Source organism: Phyllopteryx taeniolatus, chromosome 3 (assembly GCF_024500385.1).
Source record: "Phyllopteryx taeniolatus isolate TA_2022b chromosome 3, UOR_Ptae_1.2, whole genome shotgun sequence".
Classification (NCBI taxonomy): domain Eukaryota; kingdom Metazoa; phylum Chordata; class Actinopteri; order Syngnathiformes; family Syngnathidae; genus Phyllopteryx; species Phyllopteryx taeniolatus.
Window position 1 is genome coordinate 14,093,104 of NC_084504.1, and position 23,877 is coordinate 14,116,980.

The following is a 23,877-nucleotide window of genomic DNA, read 5'->3' on the forward strand; positions in this document are numbered from 1 at the left end:
GACCTTAAAAAAACCCCCAAGAATTTCAGTCACATTTTCAAAAACTTTATGCTTGACAGCAAAATCAATAGATGTAAATGCAGAACTAGCCAAAGCCAGAATGGCTGAGCTCTCATCCCTTTCCTCGATTGTGCATTAAACTGATAGTGAACCCCAGAATTTTCCCGATCTTGCTTTTAAGTTGCGCAAGACAAGGCTATTCCCACTGGAGGGCCTTGTGGGTCTGTCTGTGTGTGTGTTACAAAACCAGATCAGGAGCACCTGGCCTCTTTCGGAGAAAATTCCAGCTGTCCGACCCGCGTCGGTGCCATGACCTGACTTCTTTCCATCTGACATGTCCGGTGGGGCGCTCAGACGAGGATTAACTTCCGATTGGCGCACCTCCCCTCTCGCTGGCGGCTGTGCCAGCAGAGCAACCACTTCAAAGAGGTCAGGAAAAAAAGGCGGCAGGAATTATCATAGCCAAACTTGCCTCAGGACGGGCAGGAGGGGAAAAGAATGGGAAAAGCCGTTTTGATGTGCCGGCCCTCCGGTGTTGGGACGGCGTGAAATGCGGGAGAGCAAGGGCCAACGGGGGAGAGGATCCAGCTAACGCCAGATGCTAACGTAGCCTTCTACATCTTCACTCAGTGCTGTCACACTTGTAGCGGCTCTTGCTTTCAACACGACAGGACAGAAAAAGTGAGTGCCAGGTGGTAAACTTCACACGGTCCGTCATTGTGGCATTGTCTTACACTCTTACACACTGTGTGCATATATATATATATATATATATATATATATATATATATATATATATATATATATATATGTGTGTGTGTGTGTATGGCTGAGCGTCATGGGAAAAAAAAAAAATTTCATATCAGTTGATATCAATATAAAACATCACTATTTTTTTTAAATCTTAAATGTTCTCTGTTACTCAACCTTTTAAGTTGCATATTGATTTTCTGTCAAAAGTTAAACATGGAACATTCTACAACGGCGTGAGAAATAAAATTTATAAACATGTACAATCTGACAATGGAAAAGCATTGCAAGTTTTCCAATTCCAATTTACGCCCAGGGTAACGAGAGTCCATTACTTTTATCATCCACTTGAATCCCTTCTTTTCAACCGTGCTTACTGGTAGCATGTCTTTTTCGATACAATTTGTTTGTTCTTTTCGGGGGATTAGCCCTTGCTCCAGTCTGGGATTGTAAAGTCTTGTATTGAGTGTGCGCGTGGCACTACTTCACTTGGTAAAGAAGATCGTTTGGTATTCTCTGTCTTTGTCGTATTCTCTAAACACCTGATATAATTTGCAGTGCACACTTCTCTGTTCCTTGTCAGACTTTACAAAAACCAAAATAACTCCACACTGCTGAACCTTTCGGGCCTTTCCTGTCAACAATGTCATCCGTTGAGGCTTGGACTGTGTCTCCCGTCGTTTCTTCAGCGGAAACACATTTTCTTTCTTTTTTTCCAGCACTCTCCCACGGCTCCAGCAGAAAACTACAAACAGCGCCTGTTACGTCTCGCTACTAATGTGCTGTATCCGTCAACCTAACTTGGCGTGGTTCTATTCACGTCAAAAGATTGGCTTAGCGTGGAGCAACTTGCATTATTATTGGCTATTCGTATTGTCTTTCAAAACATGGACCTAACCAAATGTGTTTAGCTGAGCCATAATAGGTCAAGAGGCTAAGGGTAGATCTTAAGTCTCTTCCTTGCTTCTACATCCTCCATATACAACAACAGCAACCTGGCAGAAAGAGAAATGAGATCAAGCCCTAAAGCCTCTATTGAAGGCTCCCGCAGAATCCCTTGAGGCATCACTGGCGGGGTTTTCGTCAAGATGTTTTTCTATCGAACATATTCTATATTGATATTGATCATGTGTCTGTCGCGATCTATAGTGATATTGAATTGTCGCCCAGCTCTAACATGCTTACTTATATAGAAAGACAGGACAAATATGTTTTAGTGCTCCAAATTGGTGATATTTAATTGGCTCTGGGCAATTCAATACAACCACAAAGATGCTGTGCAAAGAAAGCAAACATTAAGTCGACACTTATGAATGACATCGGCGAGGAAGGATACTACGAAATGAGAATTCATGCAAAAAAAAAACCACAAAAGAAATTACTAAGGATTTGTAATGAATTGAATCACCTCTCAAATAAAAAATACTGATTAAAATATATTGTGGTGTATACTTTTAAAAAAAAAAGGATGTTGACGATGAGTTTGTCATATAATGTCCCAGTCATGCAGTCCAAAATCAGGGGTGTCCAACCTTTCCCATAAAACGCCTTTTAAAATGACTTCAGCCTTAAATATACATACTAAAAATGAAGTATTATTTGGGGATTTGAACACTTTAATGTAGAATTAGTTTATAACGCAGGTGTCTAAGAAAAAGAGTTAATTTAATTGGACAAACACAGTTATTGTTTCAATGGTGAGGGACATTTACAGTAAATAGGTTTGTAGTTTAAAATGTTACTGCATGCTTTAGATGGGGACTAGTAACGCCATCTGGTGGACAACTATAAAAGTCCATGTTGAAATCATAACAAAAGATAAGGAATAAAAATGGGAAGAAATGGCATTTTCATGATTTTCAATGGGACACTTGAAACAAGTGTTTTTTTTGTGTAGCTTTGTCATTTTAGGCTCATTTAAAAGACAGATTTTTTCTTCAGAAAGATTTATATCCGCTGGCGAATTCAACCTATATTCATTCCGCCTAAATGGCTTGAAGAGCTTCTACGAAAAGGTGAACAGGCCAAAAAATAAGACAGAAGATGAATTCCAGGAAAAAGAAAGCCGTTCTTAAAATGTAGTATTGTCAATCCTACTTAAGGTACGGGTTTATTGCTAGTTGACTCGCACGCAATAAACAAGCTCAAACACCCAGCATTTATTGACTTTTTAACCATACCTAACCTAACCCTATTCATCCAGATAGAACATTAAGAACTGTTTGTTATTTACAATGTTGATGTGGTCTTAAAAGACAAGCATTTGGAGTCTTTTGAAAGAAAGATTACTCCTAGATGAGACAGGCCAGCTTGTTGAAGATAGACAAGTGCAGGGCTCCGACAAATTACAAGAACTACATTCAGCGTAATGGTGAGCTGAATATTTAATCATTTGCTCTTGTTTCAGTCAAAATGTCTTAATAATCCATGGCGCAAAAAAGGTTGGGGACAGCTGGCCTAGGTTAGTGACCCCCTGTACATTGTTTAGGATTTTGGGGTGGCCTCGCCCCTGAATCCCACTAGATCCGACCCTGCAAATTATTAGAAAGCAGCTCTGTTCTACATTCTCTTGTCTTGAGTACCCGAGATTTTGGACACCCCCGTTCTGAATGAGCAACCTGAAATCTTGACATTTCATATTAATAAGTGAGCTCCTAAAAAGTGCGCGCGTAAGCGTTTGCGTATCAATAGCAAAAGCAAGTACATACATCAAATCTCCTTTAAAAAACAACTGCCTTGAAAACAAGATTATATCATATGAATATGCAGCTCATCTGGTTATTATGAGGGGATACGTGTCCAAGCTGCAAGGAAAGAGGGGCGGGGTCTGTGAACTAACAGGACAACATGAAAACAAAGTAAGAACCTGGACAACGAGAGGAGCTTATTGGTGTTCAACCGTCCCAGGGGTCAACTCTTCCTCACTCGTCATCGCTGATGTCAGATTGCTCCTGCAGAGAGACACAAAGAGACCGCAATGGTGGTTGAGAGGAGTTGGTGAGGACTTGTTGTCTTGTCACGGTGCCTGATAAACCTGTAACTGGTGTTTGTATTAACCTCAAACGCCATGCACTATGAATGGAAGCGTCTGTCCGTCTTCCAAAACCCTTTTAGTGTGCATTTTCCGCCTGGACTGATCAATTTTGTCTTCAAAGAAGCAACGTTGTTCAACACTGAAGACCATTATAGAGTAGACATAGATGAGACAATTTAATGTTCAACAAACTGAGCATACTTGGTTTAAAAAAACAAAAAATATTGTTTTTAACGTATGTCTATTTGTAAACACCGAAGATGATTTATAGTTATCAATGTAACCCAATGTAAACACTGAATGAGGTTTAATCTTCAACGAAGCTAACGTTTGTTTTTGGAAACGCTGAAGACCATTTAGCCTTCAAAGTACCTAACATGTTTTGGTAAAGACTGAAGGTGATTTAGTTTTCAACTAACCTAATGTATGTGTATTTGTAAAAACTGAAGACGATTTAGTCTTCGGCGGCACGGTGGTCGACTGGTTAGAGCATCAACCTCACAGTTCTGAGGACCCGGGTTCAATCCCTGGCCCCGCCTGTGTGGAGTTTGCATGTTCTCCCCGTGCCTGCGTGGGTTTTCTCCGGGCACTCCGGTTTCCTCCCACATCCCAAAAACATGCATTAATAGGAGACTCTAAATTGCCCGTAGGCATGACTGTGAGTGTGAATGGTTGTTTGTTTGTATGTGCCCTGCGATTGGCTGGCAACCAGTTCAGGGTGTACCCCGCCTCCTGCCAGATGACAGCTGGGATAGGCTCCAGCACGCCCGCGACCCTAGTGAGAAGCGGCTCAGAAAATGGATGGATGGATAGATTTAGTCTTCAACACACCTACCGTATGTATTTGCGCAAACACTGAACGAGATTTAGTCCTTAACAAAGCTAACATGTTTTTGTAAACTCTGAAGATGATTTAGACTTCAAAGAACCTAACGTTTTCTTAAATATTGAAGATTTAGAACCTTCAAAGAACCTAACATACGTGTTTTCATAAAGACCGAGGCCAATTTATTTTCAACTAACCTAACATTTGTAAACACTGAATACAATGTAGTGGGTAAACACTGAATAGGATTTAGTCTTCAAGAAAGCTAACATATGTGTTTTCATAACTATTGAAGAGCCATAAAAGAACCTAACATGTTTTTGTACGTGCAAATGTAATGTACGTTTTTTGTAAACATTAACAGTGATTTAGGATACAACTAACCTAGCCTTCATGTTTTTGAAAACACTGAACACGAGGCTCACACGTCCATTAGTCATTCGTCAGCATACACTCCACTGGTCCCGAAGACTGATCTTCATCACGTTGCCTTCAGCTCTGCACTGTATGCGATGGCTCACGTGACAATAGCCGTGGGTAATGAACACGGACGTAACCAAAACAACTAGCAGATTGCTGGTGGATTTGGAGCTGTAATGAATAGCAAACACCTGATAGCCTCAGCGGGGCTTAGATGAGACGCTGCAGAACGTCATTATACACATCCATGTGCCATCAACAAACACCACCACATGTTGCTTCCTTACACTTATTAATCTTCAAGCGGGCACACCATTTCTGGGTAAAAGTTAATAATTTACATTGTTTTTGTCATGAATTCATTACTTTTGTATTTCAAATCATGACTATGTACAGTACACTTTATAGCATTACATGATACGTAGTCGAGTCAAAATGTCTAATTTCAACTGAAAACCTTTGGGAAACCCTGGTTTAAAAGATCAAATCCAAAAATCTGAATTTAAAAACCCAACCCTGGCTTGAAAACCGACTTTATACCCTAACCTAGAGACTTGAGACCTTTATTTGAAACCCTAATCCTTGTTTGAAAGCCTGTCCTAGGCTCGAAACTCGGGATGCACAAATTACGCTTTATTTTATTTTTTTAATTTGTTTTTTAAGATCAGCGCAACTTTTGAGTGGAAGATAAAGATTAGGAGGTGAATCTCAGGCTCTCATGTCGATTATAAGAGAGAGAGTAATGGCAACACGTTGGAAATCGGACAGGTTTAGGCACCTCATAATTGGATATATGTATGATACAGAGTATGTGTCACACTAGGTAGTCAAGTGTCTGTCACAATCGGGAGAAAAGATGACGCAGCTCATGTAATGAATGGCACACGCCATGTAAAAAAAGTCAGATTGGAGCCATGCAGTGAGTCAGCATCATTCACGGCGTGTTTCTTACTCACGCCGTGTTTCTTAGTTGTATACATGTAAATAAATGATTATTTTGGCATCAAATGCCCTTTCTGTCTTGTTATGGTTGTTTTATAGTTTGAGGTGTCACAAAAATAAAAAACATTAATGTCCAAGTCATTGTTCTGCTTGATGTTTCTTTTCACAAAAAGTTAGTTTTTAGTCAGAAACCCGAGCAAAACAGCCTTTCACTTTATATATTGCTGCATGGTGCTGAGAGATACAGTATCTCTGTGACATGTGATCCAGAGTAGGAAACCACACTTTTTTAACCCCCTAATACCGCAATAGGCTGTCTTCTCTAAATGGATATCGGTGTCTTAGTATCGGAGCATTTTTACTTGGAAATCCCAACCCTTGCTTGTAACACTAACCCAGGCTTGAAAACACACTTTGGAACCCTTACCATTGCTTGAAAACCTAATTTAAAACCCTTATCCTTGTTTGGAACACAAATCCAGGCTTGAAAACCTACTTTGAAAGACCAACTCTTGTTTGGAACACTACACCAGGCCTGAAACCCTACTTTGAAACCATAACCTTAGTTGCAAACCCTACTTTGAAACCCTAACACTTGTTTGAAACCCTAATCTAAAAACCATAAAGCTGGTTTTAAAGACTACTTTGACACTGTTTGAAACCCTTCCACAGGATTGAAAACCTACTCTGAAACCCTCATCTTGACTTGAAACAAACAAAAAAAAAATAATAAAAAAATAAAAAAAGACACTACTTTATAACCCTAAATGTTGTTTGGAATACTAACCCAAGCTTGAAACTACACTTTGAAACCCTAACCTTGGCTTAAAACGCTACTTTAAAACCCTAACCTTTTTTCGGGACACTAATTTGGGCTTGAAACCTTACCCCTGGCTGCTCAGTACAATATAGCCAAGTTGACCAAAAATAAAACAATACTACTGCAATAATATACCACTACTATGCAATAAAGTGTAGGGCCGCATATTCATAGTCTTTTTATGAGAGACTCATCTACTTTAGTTTTCACTTACATTGCCGTCCTGGTCATCGTCGCTTTCGTCGTCGCTGACCACGGGTTTGGCCTTGGCTCGGCTCTGCCTCTTCTTGCCCCGCTCTGCGCTCTTGCGGGCCTCCTTGTTCAGCTTGATCTTCACCCACACCGGCTTGGCTGGAACCCACACATGATGTCTTAAATTGGGGTACAGTGGCTGTCCATGTCAAACATAACTGTGACTGTAAAACATAATAGAGCTAATTTCTGCTGGATAGTGCGAAAACCTTGCTGTACTGAAAGCATCACTTGTTTGTTGATGTCACGGTCTTGTGTGTAATCAGGGGATTGCAATTTGTTTCACCATCCAATCAAAAGCATGTTTCAGTTTTATACTCTGAATTGAAACCCTAACAATGGCTTGAAACTCTAATTTGAAACCCTAATCCACGTTTTAAACCCTGCTTTGGAACCCTAATCCTTGTTTGAAATCCTAATCCAAATTTGAAACCCTACTTTTGAAACTCTAACCCCACTTTGAAACCCTTATTCAGACTTGAAACCCAAACTTGAAACCCTAACCTTGGCTTGAAACCATAATTAAATCTTGAAGCCCTACTTTGACACTAGTGCTGGGTGAGCTGGCCTAAATTTGGTATTATTTGTTTCCCCTGTCAAAATTCGATTTGACTCGATATTTATTGTATTAAATGTATGAAACCGGACCTGTACGTTGGGGTTCACCCCGGTGGACGAGAGGGTAGCCTCCCTCCGCCTTCGGGTGGGGGGACGGGTCCTGACTGTTGTTTGTGCCTATGCACCAAACAGCAGTTCAGAGTACCCATCCTTTTTGGAGTCCTTGGAGGGGGTGCTAGAGAGCGCTCCCACTGGGGACTCCATCGTTCTGCTGGGGGACTTCAAGGCTCACGTGGGCAATGACAGTGAGACCTGGAAGGGCGTGATTGGGAGGAACGGCCCCCCCGATCAGAACCTTCTGTTATTGGACTTCTGTGCTCATCACGGATTGTCCATAACGAACACCATGTTCAAGCATAAGGGTGTCCACACGTGCACTTGGCAACAGGACACCCAAGGTCGCAGTTCGACGATCGACTTTGTGGTCGTGTCATCGAACTTGCGGGCGGCCGCACGTCTTGGACACTCGGGTGAAGAGAGGGGTGGAGCTGTCAACTGATCACCACCTGGTGGTGAGTTGGCTCCGATGGTGGGGGAAGATGCCGGTCCGACGTGGCAGGCCCAAACGTATTGTGAGGGTCTGCTGGGAACGTCTGGCAGAATCCCCTGTCAGAAGGAGTTTCAACTCTCACCTCCGACAGAACTTTGCTCATGTTCCGGAGGAGGCGGGGGACCTCGAGTCCAAGTGGACCATGTTCCGCGCCTCCATTGCTGAGGCGGGCGACCGGAGCTGTGGCCGTAAGGTGGTCTGTGCCTGTCGTGGCGGCAATCCCCGAACCCGTTGGTGGACACCAATGGTGAGGGATGCCGTCAAGCTGAAGAAGGAGTCCTATCTGGCTTTTTTGGTCTGTGGGACTCGTGAGGCAGCTGATGGGTACCGGCTGGCCAAGCGGAATGCAGCTTTGGTGGTCGCTGAAGCAAAAACTCGGGTATGGGAGGAGTTCGGCAAGGCCATGGAGAAAGACCTCCGGACGGCTTCGAGGAATTTCTGGTCCACCATCCGGCGTCTCAGGACAGGAAAGCAGTGCACCACCAACACTGTGTATAGTGGGGATGAGGCGCTGCTGACCTCGACTCAGGACGTTGTGAGTCGGTGGGGAGAATACTTCGAAGAAGGGTGAGGTCACCGAGGTGGTTAAAAAGCTCCTCGGTGGCAAGGCCCCGGGGGTGGATGAGATTCGCCCGGAGTTCCTAAAGGCTCTGGATGTTGTGGGGCTGTCCTGGTTGACACGCCTCTGCAACATCGCGTGGACATCGGGACAGTGCCTCTGGATTGGCAGACTGGGGTGGTGGTCCCCCTTTTTAAGAAGGGTGAGTGGAGGGTGTGTTCCAACTACGGGGGGATCACATGCCTCAGCCTCCCTGGTAAGGTCTATTCAGGGATGCTGGAGAGGAGGGTCCGTCGGGAAGTCGAATCTCAGATTCAGGAGGAGCAGTGTGGTTCTGGTCCTGGCCGTGGAACAGTGGACACCTCTACACCCTCGGCAGGGTCCTCGAGGGTGCATGGGAGTTCGACCAACCAGTCTACATGTGTTTTGTGGACTTGGAGAAGGCGGGGACTGCTTCAGGAGTATGGGGTACCGAACCCCTGATACGGGCTGTTCGGTCCCGAGTCAGAGTTTGGTCCACATATCCGACAGTAAGTCCGACTCGTTCCCGGTGAGATTTGGACTGCGCCAAGGCTACCCTTTGTCACCGATTCTGTTCATAACCTTTATGGACAGAATTTCAAGGCGCAGCCGAGGCGTAGAGGGGGTCCGGTTTGGTGGCCTCAGTATTGCATCTCTGCTTTTTGCAGATGATGTGGTTCTGTTGGCTTCATTAAGCCGTGATCTCCAACTGTCACTGGAGCAGTTCGCAGGAGAGTTTGAAGCGGCTGGGATGAGAATCAGCACCTCCAAATCTGAGACCATGGTCCTCAGTCGGAAAAGGGTGGCGTGCCCTCTCCAGGTCGGGGATGAGATCCTGCCCCAAGTGGAGGAGTTCAAGTATCTTGGGGTCTTGTTCACGAGTGAGGGAAGAATGGAACAGGAGATCGACAGGCGGATCGGTGCATTGTCTGCAGTGATGCGGACTTTGTATCGGTCCGTTGTGGTAAAGAAGGAGCTAAGCCGAAAGGCGAAGCTCTCAATTTATCGGTCGATCTACATTCCTACCCTCACCTATGGTCCCGAGCTGTGGGTCGTGACCGAAAAAACAAGATCCCGGATAGAAGCGGCCGAACTGAGTTTCCTCCCCAGGGTGTCCGGGCTCTCCCTTAGAGATAGGGCGAGAAGCTCAGTCATCCGGGAGGATCTCAGAGTAGTGTTGCTGCTTCTCCACATCGAGAGGAGCCAGATGAGGTGGCTGGGGTATCTGATTCGGATGCCTCCCGGACGCCTCCCTGGTGAGGTGTTCCGGACATGTCCCACCGGGAGGAGACCACGGGGACGACCCAAGACAAGCTGGAGAGACTATGTCTTTCGGCTGGCCTAGGAACGCCTCGGGATCCCCCTGGAAGAGCTGGATGAAGTGGCTGGGGAGAAGGAAGTCTGGGCGTCCCTGCTAAAGCTACTGCCCCCGCGACCCGACCTTGGATAAGCGGTAGAAAATGGATGGCATTATACATAGGTATAAGGATTTTCCAGAATTTTGAGGTCAACTTTGGAGGTGCATCTTATACATGGGTGGGACCCTCCGCACCCCGGTCACCAGCTCTTCCAGCTCCTTCCCTCAGGTAGGCCCTACCGATCAATGCAAACTAGAACTAGTAGACATTCCAACAGCTTCTTCCCTCTTGCGATCAACTTCTTAAACACCTAACCTACAATTTCATTACAACAAGCTGGCCATTTTTTGACTTGAGTTCATTGTCACATTTCTGTGGGGCCAATTATGTATTACTCGTGCACTCACTGTAGTTGTCTCGCCATGCTGCACTATTTGCATATACTGGCCACTCATGCCAGAGTAGCAGCTGCTCCATTTGCACACTGATTGAGGGGTATCTGTAACATTTGCACAACCAACATTGTCCCAGATTATCACACTACTCGTTACTTTAAACCGCATACACTCCTTAAAGTCTCAGCGCCCTTTGCACAATGGTCATTGCACCGGACTATTGCAATATTAGTCATTCGAACTGCTCTAAGTGCTATAGGACTTCTTTTTGCACAATTGTTTTTTGTCAATGTCTTTATGTCTCCAAAGTGTTCTGTCAATTGACTGTCTGTTGTACTAGAGCGGCTCCAACTACCGGAGACAAATTCCTTGTGTGTTTTGGACATACTTGCCAAATAAAGATGATTCTGATTTTGATTATACACGAGAAATTACAGTAAATGAATGAATAGGTGAAATGAGTAAAATAAAAATAAGAGAATCAGTTAAAAGCTAAACCAAACAGGTGAGCCTTGAGCCGTCTTTTAAAACATAAACAGTCTCTGTGCTCTTGATGGACTCTGGTAGGTTGTTCCAGAGGCACGGGCCATCATGGCTGAAGGCAGCCTCTCCGTAGGTTTTTGTTCTAGTTTTTGGAACGATTGAAAAGCCACTGCCAGAGGACCTCAGGACCCATGAGAGTTGACAAGATAAAAGCATATCAGATATATATGATGGCCCAAGACCCTTGAGATATTTAAAAACAAATAAAATAACTTTACAATTGATCCTGAAACACACGGGGAGCCAATGCAGTGATCTTAAAACCGATGTAATGTGCTCTCGCCCTCTGGTCTTCGTCACCACACGAGCAGCTGAGTTCTGGAGTAGTTGTAGAGTGTAGCTGTTCTTTTTGGGAAGACCAGAGAGCAGGGCATTGCAGTCGTCTAAACGACAGGAGATAAAAGCAGGCATCAGCACCTCTGTGTTAGCCTGAAAGAGAAACGAGCAGACTCTGGCTATATTCTTAAAATGGTACAAACCATTCTTGATATGTGGAATAAAAGTAAGCTCAGAGTAAAAAATGACACCTTGGTTTTTAACACATTGTGACGGTTTAAAATCTTGTAACCCTTAGGTGGCAGCAATGCGCTTAAACATGCCCAGTCTGCCGGAAATCAAGAAGAGAAAAGCATATAAAATATATCTTTTTTCCATATCAAACATTAATAAAATATCGATCGAATCGAGCTTCTCGATATATCGCCCAGCACTATTTGACAACCTACCCCCATTTGAAACCCTCACCCATGCTTGAAACCCTACCTTTGGCTTGTAACCCTACTTTTCAAAGCTAATCCTTATTTGAAACCCCAATTGTTTTTTGAAGTACTAACACTTGCTCAAAACCATGATTTGAAACCTCCTCCTTGGCTTGAAACCTTAACCCTTATTAACCTTTCTTGTAGTGGCACAGAGACGTTGAAAGTAGACAGAACCTCATCCAGACTTTACTTTTGTTTATGTTTGTTGCACCCAGACAGCGTTACTATCACAGGGAGCAAAATGAAGCGCGGCTCAGAGAACGACTGTCTGGCTATGCAGCACAGAAATAGAATGAGATCACAATGTGTATGTGTGTGCGTTCTCACCCTCAGCGTCTGACTCTTCTTCCTCATCCTCGTCTTCGTCGTCCTCACTGTCGTCCTCGCTTTCCTCGTCTTTGGCGATCTTCTGCCTGGCGCTCTTGAACACTGACTGGAGCACGATGGAGTCCTCGTATATCTTTGGGTATATAGGGAAAGGTGTGGCTGCTCAGTACAATATGACTTGTAAAATACCCCATTTTATGATTGACATTTAGAACCAGATGACTTCACATTACAATACTTCCTATTGAAATTAGAACAATGTGTTCAACTGAAGCTTGAATATTTGACAGGGGGTTGCTATGATATATATATATATAGTATCTGTTTTGAACGTTAGCTTACCTTAATCTTTGTTTAAAACTAACCCTGGCTTAAAACACTACTTTGAAATCTAGCTCTTATTTGAAACAGTAACATTTGAAACCCTTATAAAGTTTTTTTTAACACTTACCTTGACTTGAAATACTAATATGAAAAGCCTAACACAGGCGTTAGAATCACAGAAAAGTGTTGTGTTTGTTTCTAAATAGATCAAATATGTTTGAAGGCAAGTACTGAAAACGTGGAAAGACTGGGAACAATTTAGTACTGAATTATTGAGATATAGCTTCAAACTCTTTTTCACCATCTCAGCTGGATGGATTTTTTGGGGCGGGGCTAAAACAGGGTCACACTGACGTCACCAGAGAACACCATGAGTCGGTCCTCCCCCACTGTATAACTAACGAGCACCATCTATGGCTATTCGCCGGAATTGCAAGTTACTTCTTTTACCACTGCATCGTGCAGTTAACCATTAAGCTATGTCTACAACACGAAAAATGCATCTGCCCTGAGGTGTTGTATGTTATTTGGAAAAGTGTCTCTGTTGGTGACCTGGTTGCGGCTCACACAGCAAGCAACGGCGAGTTGGACTAATACTCCACAGGCTTGCGTCATACGGCGCATTTAGATTCACACAACAGAGACAATTAAGGGGAAAGTTAACTGTTTATTACGTTTGCTAGCCTGCGAGCTAAGGAGCTCACGTGACCACGGTTTAAAACATCAACGCCTCACTTGGAGTTGTTGTGTGCGGGTCCCCACATAGACACACAGGAAAGTTAACTGTTTATTAACCATAACCACAGTGGCACACATTAATCAGCCAATAGCTGACTAGACACGAGCACACAGCGTACGAACGTATTTGATTAACAGGTGAAGGACTGTCTACAGTGCTGTCACCGGACACGCCCACACAGTCCTGCAGCTCGAGGGTGGGCCTTATTTTTTTTTTTTCATGATTCATTTTAGAGCCTTATTTTACATACATGGTGTTTTTTTTAATTTTTTTTATTCAATCTAATTTGGCAAGCTTTAAAAACACTCTTCTCTGTGGTGTGTCAGATTTCCAAGAAATGTTTTTGGCCTCTTTTGTCTTTAAAACCCAATTTGAAATCCCAACCCTTGCTTCAAACTCTAATTTACAACTGTAGCCATTGATTGAAATCCTAACACAGGCTTCAAACCCTACTTTGAAACCCCAACACCACTTTAAAGTCCTTACCTGGGCTTGAAACCCTAAATTGAAAACCTTACCTTTACTTGAAACCCTAACATAGGCTTTAAACCCTACTTTAAAACATATCACACGTTTGAAAACCTAACCTAGACTTTAAACCCTAATTTGAAACCTTGCCTCAAACCATAATTTAAAACCCTAACTCAGGCTACTTTGGAACCCTTACTGTGGCTTGAAACCCTAACCATTGTTCGGAACACTAACCCAGGCTTAAAACCATTTTCGTTGGAAAATGGTGATCCATCTCAAGCTTTGTGTTGTTTCTTTTATAACGAAAACAGAAAAGGTTAAGCAGAGTTGAAGTGAACTAAATGTTTTCCTTGGGATTTAATGAAATTTTATTGTATTGTTAGCAAGCTGAATGTCGGCTGACCTGAGATCCCTCCAGGTTGAAGGTCTGCGCGTTATGACAGAGCAGCATGACGTCCTTCTCCAGGTCTCCGACGCTACGGTATTTATGGCTCCTGACGCGTTCCTGCGGAGGGACAGCGCGGTAATGGCACGAGCCCGTAAAGCTTGATGGCGACATACTGTACCTTGATCTTTTTGAAATCCACTGGCTTTCGGATCAGCTCGTAATATTCCGGAAGCTCCTTTCTGGACGGTAGCTGGATAAAGACCTCGCTGAGCTGTCTGCCAGCCCTGAAAAGTAAAACAAAACAAAAAAACCCTAATTATGTTTTGATCATGCCATTCAAAGCCTGTTACTCTTGCTGTGCCTTGCCTGTGGTTGCTGCAGCATTATGCGCCGCATTCTCCACTTTGCTACATTTTGCCCTAAAAATGTATTTGTTGTTTGTTGGTAATTTAAAACCATAACCCTCGTGTGAAGCTGTTATCCTTGTTAAAGACTAACAATTGCTTGGAACATTACTTTGAAAACCCTAACCCTTGCTTGATACATTTACTTGGGCTTGACACCTTACTTTGAAACCCTAACCCTAAGTGCGAATGTTTTTAAGTCCAAGTTAAAAACTCCTCTTTTTCTCATGCTTTTTAGAGCATTTCCACTTTTAAATATTTCTTGCATTTTACGCCGTTTTAATTGTACTTAATTTTTTTTCTTTGCTGTTTTTTTCTTTGTTTTTAAATGCTTTTAATCATGTAAAGCACATCTTGTGTATGAAATGCGCTGTATAAATACATTTGCTTTGCTTTGCTTAACCCTTATTTTAAACCCTAAACTTTGCTTGAAACCCTAATTTAAAAGCCTAACATTGTCTTGAATCCTTACTTTGAAACCAAACCCTTATTTAAAACCCTAATTCTGGTTTGAAATTTTAAACTTTGCTTGAAATTCTTTTTTTGAAACCCTAACCTTTGCTTGAAACCTTCACCTTTGTTTGTAACACTAACCCAGGCTAGAAACCCTACTTTAAAATCCTAAGCCTTGTTTAAACCACTAACCCAGGCTTAAAACCCTATTTTGAAAACTAAACAAATTTGTTTGAAACCATTACCAGACTTGAAACCCTAATGTTGGCTTGAAATCCTACTTTAAAACTAATTCTTGCTAGAAAACCTGAGCTTTCACTTGAAATCCTAAACTTTGCTTGAAATCCTAATTTGAAACCCTAACGGTTGTTTGAAACCACAACCCTTGCTCACCACCCTAACAATGACTTGAAATTCTAATTTGAAACCGTACCCCTTGTTTGACACTGCATTCTTTGCATGAAACCCTTAGTTTTCTTTGAAACACGAACACTGGTTTGAAAATCCGACTTTGAATTATTTGAAACCCTAAATATTAATTGAAACCCTAACCCTTGCTTGACAGCATAGCTTTTGCATGAAACCCTTCTTTTAAACCCTTACCCAGGCTTGAAACCCTAAATTCACTCATAGTGTATCCCTTACCCAGACTTGAAACCCTAAATTCACCCATATTGTATCAACACTTGGAACCACAAGCTGACCATGTACTAGAAGTTGTATCTCATTGAGTAAAATAATTACTGTGGACACTGCATTATTATGCTCCACAGTCTCCACAATGCTGCACTTTGCCCTCTCGGATAAAACTTGCTTGCAGTTGACACATAATTTGTGGCTCCATCTATTTACTTTTAGTAGTCTTAATGGCAGAAAATGGCCTATTATTTTTCGCGTTACTTTAGGCGCAGGCGAATTAACAGGTCTAGCTGACAGATATGATAATTACAATAACCGTCCCTGACATCGGGTGTTTGTTTATTACAATTTCCCCAAGTTAGACAGGTTGAAGCCAATGTATGTTTCTGGTGTCAACCTTGTCAACACAGGATGCTTGACGGCATAATTAACTGCAAAAGTACTTGGGTTTGCAAAAAGTCTTCACACCCCTTGAACTTTTACCCATTTTGTCACATTACACACCTAGCAGTGTACTGGGCAGCATCCATCTTCACAGATACTACTCACTAACTAGAGAATGCAATTTCTATGGGAATTGCATGTGACTGCAGAAAGAGCTGCTGACGCTGACCTTAAATACCAGGACTGTGGGGGGAAAATTAAATACCAGCACTGTGGGGGGAAAAAATTGGCTAACTCGTCTAAGTTGACCAAAAAAACTGGTTAAAGCAAAAATGTATGCCTCAAGGCAATAAAAGATATTAATAAAAGCATATTTGTGCCGCCCGCAACCAATGTGCGCCACCCGGAACCATTTGGCCACTCTCCACAATTTCCGTTTACCACACGGAAATTTGTTACAGACGGATGCAATGTTGGGCCAGTGAAAAACATTGACAAAGGCGACAGGGGAGCATCTGTAAGTGATTTTTAAGACACTATGAGATGTGAAATGTACATATAACATGATGTATGAATGAGCTGAAAGGTGGTTAGTGTTTTTTTTTTCCTAAAACTGTAATCGCTAGCATGCTAATGCCAATCACGAATGGTAACCGCAATTGACGGTGATTACTCGAGTACTCGACGAAATATCTATAGGATAATTGATTCTAAAAAGATTTGATAGTGAAAGCTCTATAAATACTGTTAGTGAGTTAGTAAAAAAGTAGTTAGTCTGATGCTTTCTCCGATAATTGTTTGATTTCTTTTCCTATGCGCTGTGAGCCAAAAATTCAAGGTAGGAGTGATCTTCAGATTAGCTGCCTCTTAATTGAAGTAGGGGGGGTGGAAGAAAAAAAAAAGGGGACCATTAAGGTACTCACATGTGGGAAAGGAGAGCCACAATTGTTCCCCAATGTAATATTTAAAAACCTTAGTTTTCTTTACACTTCACAATCACACGACATATATATAGTGTACGTCTATCCCGTGAAATCCCATTAAAATACATTTGTAGCTGTAACCTAGCAAATTTGGAAAAGCTAAAAAGGTGTGAATATTGTTGCAAGTTACTGTGGAACACTTTTCCTCTCAGGGGAAAATCAATAAGTGCTTCAGGGCTTTCTCTGAAGTATCCAGTGTGCAAACGTAAAAGCCACTCGGAAGATGTTTTTTTTTTTTTTTTTTTTTTTTTTTAAACCATTAGTGTTTGAGGTGTGATGACACACCTTCAGTCTCAGATCCAATCATGTAAAAATGGATTGAAACGTGAACATGAGGCTGTTTGCTCTGTTGGTAAATTGCTCAAAGTATTTATTTGAGGCCAAGCTGGATTGTGAGCATACAGGTAAAAAAAAATTTTAATTGTAGCTGGCGTGTGCGAAGAAATCCATCAAAGCAGACATATTATGATAAGCTTTTGTCAAAATAGCACATAGTTCAGCAATTATTAATCATTACATTCGTGCAATTTTTTGTTGTTGTTTGAAACCCCAACTTAGAATTGAAACCCTACTTTAAAACCTAATCCTTACTTCAAACATTAATCCTTGTTTGAAACCCTAACCCAGGCCTGTAATACTACTTTGAAAACATACCCTCTGGTTGAACCCCTTCTTTAAAACCCTAACCCATGTTTGAAACTATAACTCAGACTTCAAACCCTAGTTTGAAACCTTAACCCTTGTTTAAACCCCTAATCCTTGTTTGAAACATGAACCTGTGCTTGAAACCCTTATTTGTCAAACTCCTTGAAAATCCTTGTTAGAAATCCTAAACCAGGCTTAAAACCATACTTTAAAACCTTAAACGAGACTTGACTATTGTAATGTCTTCTGACTGGACTCCCAAAAAAAGAGCATTAAACAGCTGTCGCTCATTCAGAATGCTGCAGCTCAGGTTCTGACCAGAACAACGAGGTCAGAGGATGTTACTCCAATTCTAAAACCTTTACACTGGCTCCCAGTCAGCTTAAGAATATATTTTAAAGTTCTGCTACTGGTCTATAAATCACTAAATGGTTTAGGTCCTGAATGCATGAAATAAATGCTAATGGAATATAAACCCAGTAGGGCTTTGAGATCGACAGACTCAGGGTCAAATAGCGGCGCACAGAGTCCAAAACAAACATGGTGAAGCAGCATTTAGCTATTATGCTGCATACAAATGGAATACGTTGCCAACAGAAGTCACGTCAACCCCAAAGACTTTAAGTCCAGGTTAAAAACTCTTCTTTTTTCTCATGCTTTTTAGAGCATTTCCACTTTTAAATTATATTTCTTGCACTGTATGCTGTTTTATTTGTACTTTTATTCCCCCCCCCCTTTGTTTTAAATGTTTATAAGCTGTTTTTTTTTCTTTGTTCTTCAATGCTTTTCATCATGTAAAGCACATTGAGTTCCCTTTTGTATAAAATGCACCATATAAATAAATTTGCTTTGCTTTGCTTTAAAATAAAGTGCAATAATTGCAGTAGTATTGATATATCCATGTTCTGTTTTGGACTATGATTTTTAAATAGGTAAATTGTTTTGCTAGTAAATACTAAAAGTAAACTAATTGACCGGTTTTGTCTGTTACTGCTTGTTGCAGACAAACGTCTTGTTCACAGTAAACTATTTTGCAAATATATCTCGAGTCACTGTCAATCTTTACTTGGTCGCACCAGTGCTACTAGTGTAAAAGTTAGTGTAGAGCCCTCCTGGTGCTCACTAGTTTTTTGTTTATTGTTAATCATTGTATTTTCTCTTGTTTTTTTTCTGGAGATCTGTAAATAAGGGCGGCACAGTCGGTCAACTGGTTAGCACATCTGCCTCAGAGTTCTGAGGACCCGGGTTCAAATCTGCCGAGCCGGTCAGAGCAGAGTGAATGGAGCAGAACGACGTTGGCTGGCGCTCCAGCTTTAATCGTTCAGACGTCGTATGGTGGAAATGTTTTCAATTAAATGCCGTCCTCTCAGCGACGTATTGCCAATGAGCAATCGCTCTGCCTGCAACACTGCAGCGATGGAAATTTTTATGATGAGCCGACGTCAGTGCGACATGTGTTTGCTGACTGGGGTCTATTGTGTTATATTTTAACTTGAAACTATATAATTGGTATTGTTATTAAAGATGATGCACATCACAATGGTCTTCTTTATTATTGCATATCTGCAAAAACACTCAGTCAAGACTATAAAGTTACCTCCTCTATATATTAACCTCCATGTTTTACTGCTGAGTAGAATACAACATTTTTCTTTAGTTTACATATGTATATAAAAAAGTTTTAAAACAATATAAAAAAATTGTTATAATCAATATGGGACTATATGAAAAAATTTATTGTGATCACGTATTTTTGCCAGATCACCCAGCCCTACTTTAAAACGCTAAACTAAGTTTGGAACCCTACTTGAAGCCTTATATTAAAACTGAACCCTGACTTTAAACTTTAACTCAGGCTTGAAACCCTTATTTGAATCATCAACACTTACTTGTCTTGTAACTCTAATCCAGGTTTAAAACACTAACCCTTGATTGAAACCCTAAATGGACTTGAAAACCTACCTAACCCTTATTTTCAAACCCTCATCTTTTTATTTAAAACTTAACCCTTTGCTTGAAACCCTACTTTTTAAAACCATAGCTCACACTCACGAACTCGAGCTAGAAACCCTACTTTGAAACCTTAAATATTGGCTTGAAACCCTACTTCCAAACCCTAATCCTTGTGTGAAACCATAACTCAGGGTTGAAACCCTAAAGTGGCTTGAAACCATTCCTAACCTACATACCTTATATCAAATCCGTTATATTTATTAGAAAACCCAACTTTTTGCTTAGAACCCTTCCCTTGTTTGAAACACAAACTCAGGCTCGAAACTCTACTTTGAAACCTTAACCTTGTCTTGAAACCCTAAACCAGGCTTGAAACCCTAACCTTAGCTTGAACCCCTACTTTAAAAGATAGTACAAAGCTTTGATTCTATCATTAACAGGTTTCCCAATTACACTTCTCAGTGTAGCGCATAGGTGTCAAACTCAAGGCCCCGGGGCCAGTTGCGTCCCGCCACATTATTTTATGTGGCCCGCGAAAGCAAATCATGCTAGTCAACTTCCGTGATTTTTGCTAAAATCTGTACCCACATTCCAAATTGTCATAATAATAAACACTAATGTTGAGATATTACATTTTTCTGTTACCAAACCTTTCTTCTACAGTAACTTAAACAATACTTGAACAAACTATTATCCTCGTCTTCTGATTTCTAAAGTAGTTATCCCTCAATTTGTTGCGTAATGGTAATAATATGATTTGGTGATGAAACATTTATATGGTTTCACTGTTCTGACAGCCCTCTGAGAGAAATCATAACTACAATGCGGCCCGAGACAAAAATGAGTTTCACGCGACGTATGCAGCGGACACGTTTCCTTCTTCTTTTCCTTTCGGCTTGTTCCATTAGGGGTTGCCACAACGTGTCAGCCACATGGTTCTCTGCTTTGCCCTTGTCTTCTTAATCTTCCTGCCCACCACCATCCTATGCTGTCTAGGCACACTCTCCCTTACCACTCACTACCTTACTCAGTAAACTCCTTCAGATTACATCGTCTGTACAAGATGTACTCCACCTGCGCGCTTCTACTTCCGCTCTTGTAGGTCACCCTATGTTCCTGCCTCTTCTGGAAGAAAGTGTTCACTACAGCCATTGGCATCCTTTTTGTAAAGTCTACCACAATCACGACTCTCTCTCTCTATTTAGGATGCTCAGAACTACTACGTGACCCCCATAGGGCTGCATTCAGCGGACACGAACAAAAATACACCATGTCGACAGCTTTGCAGCATTCGAATTCGAGTGTGTGCCACGGTAATGTTGTGGGGTTGTCTGTGTGAAATTGTATTTCAACGCTTAAGGGGGTCCTCACCCATCTCTGTAGTTAATGACTGTGTCGATAATGGTGTTCATCTGCTTAGTGAGTTTGGGGTGGTTGGGCGAAAGCTTCTCGGCGGGTGGGCGCCCCCGCCTTTTCTTGGCCTTGGCGCCCCAGTCCTCCCTGCCTAACGGCTCCTTGTCCTGACGCCGCTTGCGTTTGCGCTTCTTCAGTCGGATCTCCTCCTCCATCTCCTCCAGGTTGCCGTCCTCGATGGCCTGATATTGAGAAACAACACAATGAGCAACAGTCTACAGTGGTAGCGCCAAGGTCCATTTCCTACATTTGTGACTTGAAACGCCAACTGTATACAACTGTACTGTATTTCAGCTGTGATTGTTTTAATTGAACAGCTCTATATTGTTAACATTTACCCGCAGCCACTGTTTTTCAGTTAGCGCGTCGCTGTAGTCCACGTCCCGGCGGCAGCGTGAACCTCGGCCGAACATCTTCTCCTCCTCCTCCTCATATGTGAGGCGCTCCACTTCAGCGTCGTCCTTGATGATCCAGGAGGGCAGCTCGTCCTCCTCCATGAGGCGTGGTTTACGTTTGGGGTTCCGGGCATCCTCCCGCCGCCGGTCCATGTCGAAGCGCTGCGACCACGTGTCAGAGTTGAGTGGGGAATGCGGTGACAGTTCATTGAAAAAAAGCACGAGGCACTTTCTTACCATGTAAAGCTCAAATTCTTCTTCACTGCGGGCGATCATCTGGTTCAGGGTTTCGTCGTCCGGTACCTCATTTTCTTCCTACATGTGAGGAAAATAGAAAATGGTTAAAATAAAAAGTCAAATACAGAAGAAATTCATTTAATTAAAAATTTTGTCTATTAATTATTAAAATTATGAATTTTCTATTGTGCCAAACTTCAGTAAATATAAAGTCAATTAAATGGATACTTAAAATGTGATTTTATTAATGTAAAAGTAAAACAAATATTAAATTGTCCTTTAACTCAATTGTCAAATACAATCTGAACTAATGAAATCTAAATGTATCACTTCACGACCAATTCATTTATTTCATGCCAGAATAACATGTCATTTTTAATATTTATTTAATGGCCTTTATATTTACTTAGCTGAATGCTTTATTTATATTCCATGACATTAAATACAATATATTTTAAAATGCTGTTAAATCTAAATGGTCACCATATACAAACATATATTAGTCATGAAATAAATGATTTTTAAATAGCTATAGTACAACTATTTTAGATATTTGTTTTACTAGTTATTATCTTATTTAATTATTGAATTACGTTAATTAATTGACCATTTTAAATAATTATTTCACATTTAAATGATTAATTTAATTGGATTTTTATTGATTCAATTAGAGCTATTAAAAACCTGTAATATTTGTTCATTTTATTTCAGTAATTAATGGGCTGTCTTTAATAGATTATTACACATTTAAATAGTTCATTTAATTAGATTTGTATTTATTTAATTTGGGCTACTAAAAACCTCTGCAATGTTAATTAGTTAATAAGACTTTAAAAGGTTATTACACATTTAAGTTATAAATTTAATTGGACAAATGAAAATAATTCTCTGTAATAGCTAAATTGGTCATGAAATGAAAAAAAATAGTGATGGGCCTCTAATGCGTTCATCACGATTTATTAATTTAAAAAAATATTGATGCATTTTAATCGTAGTTTGCTTTCCAAACAAATGCGGAAACTATGTCTGTCTATCAGCGCACGATTTCCTGGTACAGCAATTACACTGACGCAGACGTCAGACCTTGGCTAATCATATCACTATGTGGCTAAGGGCTAACACAATGGAGGAATTGGATGAAGGACTGTTGGGTGGCAAATCTCATTAAAAAAAAAAAAAAAAAACTCCTAATGGAAGCCCCAATAAAAGCGTGGTTTTGTGCAGATTATGCAAAAAGGAGTTTGCATACCATCAGAGCACTTCAACCCTCCGGTACCATCTAAATGCAAAGCATGTTGGAGCAGGCACAGAAACAGCCGGAGCTGTTAGCGCTAGCAGTCACGGTACGAGTTATAAGAGTTGTCAGCAAACCAAACTCGAGTAAGTGACAGGATTCAGTACCAAACCCAGTAAATCAACATTGGAGAAAATCACAAATTCACTCGCAAAGTGAATTGTTCTGGACTGTAGACCACTATTAGTAGTAGAAGACAAAGTATTAGAAAATGTGCTACAGATAGCGACATGGGATCCAAGTTTTCAACTACTATGCAGAAAATTCAACAACTTTATGACACCGAAAAGCAAGCAAAATTGGATGCAATGCAGAAAACTCTATGCGGCTCTGACTGTGGGATCAGTGGACCTCCGTAAGTAAAAGAAATTATGTCAGCATCACTGGACATATTGCTGATCTCAGAGACAGGACATGGCATCTACAGTCTTTTGCCCTGGCTGCACAGAAGACAATCACCAGACATTATGCTGAAAACTGTGAGAGCATTTTCTTTCCGGGGCAGAGGAATTTTGTTGTTTTCTTAGCATTGATTTCATCCTTCTCGTCTACAAGTTGATTTAAATCTGACTTAACTCTGTGCTGCTTCTGTCTCTTAATTTCCCTCACTTCCTCAGCAGCATCCCAGTCATCAAAGGTGTTGGAAATCAACAAATAAAGTGATTATCTCACTCATTATTGTTTGAAATGTGTTAATTTCTGTCCTCAGAGGACTTCACGTTTACTTGTAAGAAAATCTGACTTTGTCAGGTTGGCTAAGGGTGCTGTGGATGAATTTGGGGGGCAATAAGTATCCCCAAGCCTGCTCGGCGCCTCTCACCGTGGGCAACTCCAGAGTGGAAAAGAGTCTAACCCCTTTCAAGAGGACTTCTACCGGAGCCCAAGCTATGTGTGGAGGTGAGCCCGACTATATCTAGTCGGAATTTCTCAACCTCGCACACCAGCTCGGGCTTTTTCCCTCCCAGAGAGGTGACATTTC

At 41.4% G+C, this 23,877-nt stretch overlaps 1 protein-coding gene and 1 long non-coding RNA gene across 5 annotated transcripts in view; one reads left to right on the plus strand and one right to left on the minus strand.

Moving 5' to 3' along the window:
• Positions 1-276: 276 nt before the first annotated feature.
• LOC133474920 (uncharacterized) lies at positions 277-2,150 on the plus strand. Its single transcript, XR_009787668.1, has 2 exons — positions 277-681; positions 1,470-2,150. It is a non-coding gene; the product is annotated as an uncharacterized LOC133474920 (long non-coding RNA).
• Positions 1,962-23,877, minus strand: part of smarca2 (SWI/SNF related, matrix associated, actin dependent regulator of chromatin, subfamily a, member 2) — a 92,280-nt gene continuing 70,364 nt past the window's right edge. For all 4 annotated transcript variants that reach the window (XM_061767094.1, XM_061767095.1, XM_061767093.1 and 1 more), the window contains 8 exons: positions 21,605-21,682; positions 21,311-21,529; positions 20,931-21,154; positions 14,277-14,382; positions 14,114-14,215; positions 12,177-12,309; positions 7,007-7,143; positions 1,962-3,701 (listed from right to left, as the gene is read on the minus strand). In XM_061767094.1, the coding sequence (XP_061623078.1) occupies positions 3,672-3,701; positions 7,007-7,143; positions 12,177-12,309; positions 14,114-14,215; positions 14,277-14,382; positions 20,931-21,154; positions 21,311-21,529; positions 21,605-21,682 (1,029 nt within the window). In that variant the 3' untranslated portion in view covers positions 1,962-3,671. The remainder of the gene's footprint in view (positions 3,702-7,006; positions 7,144-12,176; positions 12,310-14,113; positions 14,216-14,276; positions 14,383-20,930; positions 21,155-21,310; positions 21,530-21,604; positions 21,683-23,877) is intronic.